The sequence below is a fragment of the Mandrillus leucophaeus genome, unplaced genomic scaffold (assembly GCF_000951045.1).
Source record: "Mandrillus leucophaeus isolate KB7577 unplaced genomic scaffold, Mleu.le_1.0 Scaffold858, whole genome shotgun sequence".
NCBI classification, from domain to species: Eukaryota; Metazoa; Chordata; class Mammalia; order Primates; family Cercopithecidae; genus Mandrillus; species Mandrillus leucophaeus.
Window position 1 is genome coordinate 818,644 of NW_012109341.1, and position 8,608 is coordinate 827,251.

At 45.0% G+C, this 8,608-nt stretch overlaps 1 protein-coding gene across 1 annotated transcript in view; it reads left to right on the top strand.

Moving 5' to 3' along the window:
- Window positions 1-7,811, top strand: part of LGI2 (leucine-rich repeat LGI family, member 2) — a 43,002-nt gene extending 35,191 nt beyond the window's left edge. The window contains exon 7 of the mRNA XM_011968736.1: window positions 5,275-7,811. Coding sequence (XP_011824126.1) covers window positions 5,275-6,092 — 818 coding nt within the window. The 3' untranslated portion in view covers window positions 6,093-7,811. The remainder of the gene's footprint in view (window positions 1-5,274) is intronic.
- Window positions 7,812-8,608: the final 797 nt, after the last annotated feature.

The window sequence follows — 8,608 nt, forward strand, 5'->3', positions numbered from 1 at the left end:
GGGGGGATGGTTTGGCATGAGCAAAATGAGCCAGCGCGGAGTTGCAGTTGATGAGTCCGAAGTCAGAAAGGCTCATCATGGAGTCTCACAGATCCTAGGAAGGACTTGGCTTTTCTTCTGAATGTCCTGCAAAGCCACGGAGGGTTTTGTGCAGAGGCAGGAGGATGCAGGTACCTAGCTAAGAGGCTGGATTGTGTCCAGCTACCAGGTCCAATATAGACTTTTGGAGTGAGGGCACAAAGGTGGAAGCACAGTGGCCAGCTAAGAGGCTGTGAAAAGAATCTGGAACCCAGGCAAGCAAGCATGGCCTGGACCGAACGGAGGCCACAGAGCTGGTAGGGAGGAAGTCAGTGCGATCCGAGTGGGTGTGGCTGGGGTCAAAGACCTGCTGGACCTTGTTAGTTTCCAAGGATTCCTCAGCCCCTCAGTCTCCAAGTCTGAATCATCCCACAGCTCGGCGACCATGACATGAAGCCCACCTGGCTCCTCTTTTCACCACCAAGCCCGAGAAATGAGTTCCAACATCAGACTGGCTTTTGATCATCCTGGCTCCAGCCCTTACTGGTTGGTGGCCGTGGCCAAGTGGTTTAATGTGCACGAGCCCCTTTCATCTGTAAAGTGGAGATTTTAGGAATTTCCACTTTATCTGTAAAATGAGATCAGCATAGTATTGGACTCAGGGAAACACTATAAGGAATTTTTTTTTTTTTTTCAGATAGAGTCTCATTCTTGTCACACTGGCTAGAGTGCAGTGGTGTGATCTCGGCTCACTACAACCTCCACCTCCCAGATTCAAGCGATTTTCCGGCCTCAGCCTTGCGAGTATCTGGGATTACAGGCACACACCACCATGCCTGGATAATTTTTGTATTTTTAGTAGAGACGGGGTTTCACCATGTTGGCTAGGCTGTTCTCGAACTCCTGACCTCAGGTGATTCACCCGCCTCCGCCTCCCAAAGTGTTAGGATTACAGGTATGAGACAACGTGCCTGGCCAATACTGTAAGGATTTAATGGGGGTAAAATAGGAGCAACCCTCCTTTTCCCCCCACAGACTCTACCTTTATGACTCCCATTAAAACTGCTCCACAACTTGCATGAGCGTTGGGAATGCAGAGAGCAGCAGACTTCCCTGAGGGAGGTAGAAGGTGGTGCTACAGAAAGAAGGGGCATCGCTCCATGGAGGGAGGAGTGGAGCTGTCTCTCGGTAGCTGGCATTGAGCCTGGCATGAGGGAAAGCCCTACAGCACACGTGGATAGGCAAGGACGCTGCCCTGGGTGCTACTTGCCTAGAAGAAGAAGGAGGTAAATGGATCATTCTCCCCCCCTGTGCTGTGCATACCTCATTTGACATCTTGTTTGGCTGTGGGGTTGTCACCAAGTTGACAAGGGCGGGGCAGGATTTTCTCAATCCATGCACTTCCTCCTTTGCCGGCCTGGTGACCATGTTGCCAAAGGGACGGCTCCAGCTGTCCATGTGCCCCAGGGGAGAGAGAGAAACCCATGGTCATGTTCACCGTGAGGTTCGCTTCTCCTCGTTCTCTCTACACCTCATCTCGGCTTTCTCAATTTTGGTTTATTTTGTTTGCCTTTTGATTTCTGCAGGCTAAGTATGTTCCGACCTGTAATCCCTCTTCCTACATTCACCACCCCCACGCGCCACACACACGCACACAATGATCTGTCTGCTACTGACAACTCCACGGCTAACCTGGACAGAGTGTGTTCCAGAGCATCTCCAGGAAAGGAATTCCTTCTGTTTCACGCGGTCCTTTGGCTGTGACAGGCAGACCTCTAGGATGCTTCTGGGGGGCGGTGGCCTCCGTAGCCAGGTGCTCAAGAACAGACCAGGAGCCTGCACTCTCAATTAGTGTTGGCAGGGTGGAAGTCAATGCCGCTTTTGAAGAGCAGTTTGGCAGTTAAAACCCAAAAGCTTAAAAATGTGCACAACATTTGCCCCAGCAATTCTTACACTTGAGAACACTGCCAGATGGTATCAAAACATGTTATTTAACAATATTTCAAAGGAAACGTTATTTTACAATAAGGAAAACCTAGAAATAACTGCAATGTCCAACAGTAGAGCATTAATTAAATACAAGATGGTACATCTATGCAATGAGATTCTGTGTAGTGTCAAACAGTATCAAGTTGTTGAAGAATCATCAGCATGAGGAAATGTTCACAGCATGGGCGCCAAGTGGAAAAAAGGTAGATTATAAAATATCTATGGATAACATAAACCCCAGTTTTTGAAAAAAGAATATTTGAATATGTGCATAGATTAAACATTAAATAATATAATCAAGATATTAGGTGTTATTTCACATCTATAGTACAACTGGTTTGTATTTTCTTCTTTGTGCTTTTTGGTTCTTTGGTAGCAGAGTGTAGACTGAGGCCAAACGATCTGAATTTAAATCTCAGTCTCTACCACATACTAGCTGTGTGACTTTTACTAAATTACTTAACTTCTCTGTGCCTCAGTTTTACCCTTTGTAAAATGGATGATGATGCTGCTAAGAATAGTATATGCCTCATACAGTTGTTATAAGGATTAAATAAGTAAATGCATGTAGAGTACTTAGAATAGTGCCTGGTCATAGCTACACATTTTTTTATTTTTATTTTTTTTTTGAGATGGAGTCTCGCTCTGTCGCTCAGGCTGGAGTGCAGTGGCTCGATCTCGGCTCACCGCAAGCTCCGCCTCCCGGGTTCATGCCATTCTCCTGCCTCAGCCTCCCGAGTAGCCAGGACTACAGGCGCCCACCACCACGCCCGGCTAATTTTTTTGTATTTTTAGTAGAGAAGGGGTTTCACTGTGTTAGCCAGGATGGTCTTGATCTCCTGACCTCGTGATCCGCCCACCTCAACCTCCCAAAGTGCTGGGATTACAGGCATAAGCCACCGTGCCCGGCCCACCTACACACTTTTTACGTTTTACCTCTTAGTATTTTCAAAATTTGCTCTGGTAAACATTTAGCACACATATCCTCAGGAAAAAACAATGCAATAATTAGTTTTAAACAAGGAAAAGGGATTAGGTCCTTGCAGGAAGGCCAGAATGGTGAAAGAGAAAAGTAAATGCCACTCTGAAAACCACCCAGTGTCAGCCCCCAAAGCCAGTCCTTAGGATAGAAATGGAATCATCCTTAGAATTTGGGATTCTGGCCAATTTCGCTTTGGTCCAAATTACATAGAAAATTAAAGGAAAGAAAAAACCTTTAATCAAATGATCTAGATGGAGGATCAGTGGTCTTGTGGGTGGTCCTTTGCTTAGTGGTTGGTCTTCTGGAATGGGGAGGTCTGGGGGGCATCTGGGTGCAGGATGAGAAGGGATGGTGGGAGGTGTGCCAGAGAGGAGAGTCACCATGGAAAATGGTCCCCTGTCTCTGCAAAGTCTTAGTTTTATGACGCCTGAACGAGATCATTCAGACTATCGCTCCTTCTTTAGATATTTATGCATGCCCCCTATGGGCAAGCACTAAGGGGCAAGGTCTTGTGATTACTGCGACAATTGCTTCAATTGTCCAATAATGATAGCCACTAATGATCAATCACCCCCTAGGTGCCAGTGCTCCATGCTAGAAACACTTGCCAAGAATGATCTCATTTCATCCTTACAGTCACTTGTAAGATCAGCGCTGGCAGCATCTTCAATCTCATTTTATGAATGAAGAACTTGAGCACAGAGTTGGGTTAACTGGCACAGGGTCAGAAAGCTTATAAGGTGCAGGGCTAGGCTTTGAACCCTAGGCCTCTGGTCTGTGTCATGAGGTTTAACCCTACTCTTTCTGCCTCCACTTGGCTTCCTTTGGCTCTGGAAATCAAAAGAGCCCAAATGTCTTCAAGAACACTCAGAAATCTTTTTCTCCTGCCTCTGAGACCTCAGTCCTGCCTTTTTACCATCCCTTACCCAACCCCACCGCCAGGAGAAGCCTGTTTAACTGCCTACTTCTGCCATATGGAGTCAGGAAATACTTTTTATTTTTCTTCCATGGATACACATTTTTTAACTGACAAATTAAATTGTGTCTATTTGTGTATAAAATGTATGTTTTGAAATATGTATAGATTGTGGAATGGCTAAATCAAGCTATTTAATGTAGCTTTATTAAAAAGCATGATGATAATTCCTTTGGTGCATTAGTGAGTTTCCTGAATTGTATGCCTGCCTCTGAGGACTCCAGAGGCCCTGATGACCTCACTTGACCATTTCTATGGAAGCACATTTTTAGATAATTTTAAAAAATTGTTTTAATTGCGGCAAAATACACAAAGCACAAAATGTACTATCTTAACCATGTTTTAATATACTGGTCAGTAGTGTTAGATACATTCACATTGTTGTATAACTAACCTCCAAACGCTTTTCATCTTGAAAAACTGAAACTCTGCCATTAAATGACAACTCCTCATTTCCCCCATCCCATAGCCCCTGAAAACCACTCCTTTCCTTTCTGTCTCTATACATCCGACTGCTCTAGGTACCTCATATAACTGGAATCATATAGTATTTATCTTTTTGTAACTGGCTATTTCACTTAGCTTAATGCCCTCAAAGTCCATCCATGTTGTAGCATATGTCAGAATTTTCTTCCTTTTTAAGGCTGAATAATATTCCATTTTATGTATATGCCACACTTGGTCTATTCATCCGTTGAAGCAACCTGAGTTACTTCCACCTTTTGGCTATTGTGAAGGATGATGTTATAGGTGTCTTAGTCTGTTTGGGCTGCTGCAACAGAATACCATAGACTGAGTGGCTTATAAGCAACAGAAATTTATTTCTTGAAGTTCTGGGGCTGGGAAGTCCAAGATCAAGACACTGGCAGATTTGGTATGTGGCAAGAACCCACTGCATAGCTGACCACCTCTTTGCTGTGTCTTTATGTGGTGGAAGGGCAGAGGGAGTTGGAAGGGCACTAACCCCATTCCTGAGGACTCTGTTCCCATGAACTAATCACCTCCCAAAGGCCCCACCACCAAATACCATCACATTGGAGGTGAGGTTTCATCATATGCATTTGGAGAGAGCAGAAACATGTGGTCTATAGCATTAGGTGTACAGATATCTCTTTGAGTCACTGCTTTCAATTATTTTGGGTTTATACCAAGAAGTGGAATTGCTGGCTCGTAGGTTAAGTCCATGTTTACTGTTTTCCATAGTGACTGTGCCATTTCACACTCCCATCAGCAGTGTACAAGAGTACAAGTGGAGATGCGTTTTTAGCTGTAGTTGCACTAATCTCCTCTCCTTTATTTTGGAGCACAGGTCAGTCCATCGTGGGCTGTAAGGCCATTCTCATCGATGATCAGGTCTTTGTGGTGGTAGCCCAGCTCTTCGGCGGCTCTCACATTTACAAATACGACGAGAGCTGGACCAAATTTGTCAAATTCCAAGACATAGAGGTCTCTCGCATTTCCAAGCCCAACGACATCGAGCTGTTTCAGATCGACGACGAGACGTTCTTTGTCATCGCAGACAGCTCGAAGGCTGGTCTGTCCACAGTTTACAAATGGAACAGCAAAGGATTCTATTCTTACCAGTCACTGCATGAGTGGTTCAGAGACACGGATGCAGAGTTTGTTGATATCGATGGAAAATCGCATCTCATCCTGTCCAGCCGCTCCCAGGTCCCCATCATCCTCCAGTGGAATAAAAGCTCTAAGAAGTTTGTCCCCCATGGTGACATCCCCAACATGGAGGACGTACTGGCTGTGAAGAGCTTCCGAATGCACAATACCCTGTACCTTTCCCTCACCCGCTTCATCGGGGACTCCCGGGTCATGAGGTGGAACAGTAAGCAGTTCGTGGAGATCCAAGCTCTTCCATCCCGGGGGGCCATGACCCTGCAGCCCTTTTCTTTTAAAGATAATCACTACCTGGCCCTGGGGAGTGACTATACATTCTCTCAGATATACCAGTGGGATAAAGAGAAGCAGCTATTCAAAAAGTTTAAGGAGATTTATGTGCAGGCGCCTCGTTCCTTCACAGCTGTCTCCACTGACAGGAGAGATTTCTTTTTTGCATCCAGTTTCAAAGGGAAAACAAAGATTTTTGAACATATCATTGTTGACTTAAGTTTGTGAAGGTGTGGTGGGTGAAATTAAAAGACGTGTAGCATTAGCTCTCACGAGAGAGGACCAAGAAAAATCAACACACAAATCAAAGCCAGGCTCAGAGCCCTGAAATTAAAAAGCACTGACATAGTTAGACGTTTTCAAACTTTTAGAACTCACATTTTAATCAGGGATTGCATTTATTGGCTAACTGCATGACATGCCCCTTCTACCATTTTAAAGAGCATCTTAAAGCCTGTAATTTCTGAGAAAAGAGTACAGCATTTACTCTTACCATCTAGAAATGTAATATGCCTTTTTTCCCCCTTTTTAATGAGGAAGAAGAAAACTGGATAAGATGGGACAGCTCTTATAATGAAATAAAAAAACAAACTTTGAGCCCCTCTCATTCCACTTTAGCAATGTTTTTGGTAAGAACTCTTAAAGCCAAAAGTCAGCTGAAAAGATTTGCTGATTATTAGTTTAAAAATCTTGTAACACTCAGCAGTGCTATTTTGAGTCATCCCAGTTTCCTAAAAGTAATGCCCAGTCTTCCTGAATCCTCCTTAATAGCAGAACCTTGGTGATTTTGTTGGCTCATATGAATGCTTGTCATGGATACGTTAGCAATTTAATGTTTGACATTGCTTCCTCTGCCACAAAGACAATATTCCGGTGACACATGTCTAGACCCAGCACAGGCGGCAGGCCCAGCAGCGACTCAAAGGAGTTTCTCGCTCTTTCTTATGGTTCAAAGCTGACCCTGTGGTGGCCAGAGCAGTAATGCTTGTTTGATGCTCTTCATGGCTCATCTGCTTCTCGGAACCCACCCGTTGAGTTTGTGGGTAACCAGCAGACAGGCCAAACACTGAATGGTGCTTTTCATTTCGTCCTTTAGAGGGATGAAACAGTTATTTCCGTCTGATGAGCATTTGGTAGAATTTTTGAAGTGAGATTTTACGAAGGCAAAGAGGACTTTACACAGATCTTGACGTGCTTTGAAACCTAGAGGTGGTCCTTTGATTGGTGCGTGTCCTTGCCCTCTGGACAACTGAATATTTCAAGTAATCGAATACCAACTTCCCTGCCGGCCCACCTGCCTTCCGCCCCGCTTGTGTAACAGTCCCGTTTTGTTGAGTTGCTGCTATTGCAGCTGCCAGTGAAGCTCACACCAAATCACAACCCAAGATACTCAGATAGGAAGACTCCCTCTCCCAGTACTTTCCCAAAGGAACCCCGCCCCCCCGCCCCGCCCCGGGACGCACATGCTCACGGGGCCCACGTGTTGGCCGTGGAATCAGCCTGTGCAGGCTGGGGATCTCAGGCTGATCAGTAGGGGCCAGCTTTGGAGCCAGCCAAGCTGAATCCCACACTCCAGGTCTGTGCTCAAGAAACCAGATGGTGTATTTCCAAATGGGCCTCTCTGGTATGGGCAATAGGGAAGCTCCTGGGGTTCGGTTATGTGGAAGATTCTTAGTGGATGTTCCACCTGGTTAGCTGGTTCTCTTCAGAGAATATAAAGTGAATGCCTTTAGGGGTAGCTCTGAGAGAGAAATCCAACAACTTCATTCCTAGCCATGAAAGTAGCACGATCATATTGTACTGTATTGTTATTGTAAAATGATTATTTGCCATGTCATGAGTAGGTAGATGTTTTGCCACAAATATGAATGTGTTTGTTGTTTCCTGACTTTAAGCAATGAAGACTGAGACAATAAATAGCACTCAGAGAATGAAGCATTGATGTTACATCAGCACTCTTGGGTAACATTCTGGGACTGTAGGCTGAGGCTTCCAGCCTCAGAAACCACGGATTTTAGTGAACGAACTCACCCACACATAGTAGTGTTGTTACTTGAAACTTCTACAAATACCAAGCGAACAGGAGAAAAGTGGTTTGTTTTCATTTTTAAGTGCAAATTACTTTTCTTCTGCCTTTTTTTTTTTTTTTTTTTTTTTTGCCTTCTTGGTTTATTTGAACAGGCTACAAATGCCCAGGTTCCCCCATTAGAGGCTGAAAGGGGAAGAGCTCTGCCGTTCCTGCAGCCCTAAAGATGGCAAGCTATTCTTTCTGTTGCATGGAACCCCTCAGACAAACTGAGCAGAAAAATGGGTATTTGGCAAACTGTAGGAGATATTTAGACAGTCCCAGCATCTATGCCAGATCAAAGTAATGTTCCCAATTCCAGCCACCTGTAGGGATGGCAAGGTGGCATCTTTTCACAGTGTTGCCACTGCAGAGAGGTATCACGTTCCCAGCTGTACCTCTGAGGGTGAATTAGCGACTGAGCCCCCTGCACTCACTATTCTGATCACATTGCCAGATTCTGGGAAACCAGGAAACACAGGACGCCGGGCTTAGGATGGGGAGAGCTGTTGAGTCCGGATGGGGAATTAGGGGGTGAAAGAATGATCTAAACAGGTGATGGATGGGGTGTGAGAAGTGGGTGACCCACTCAACTGCAATCGGGTTTTCCTTCTTTATAATTTTATTTTATACAAGACTAAAGCCTGCAATCTACAGAGCGCCTATGCTGTGGAAGGAG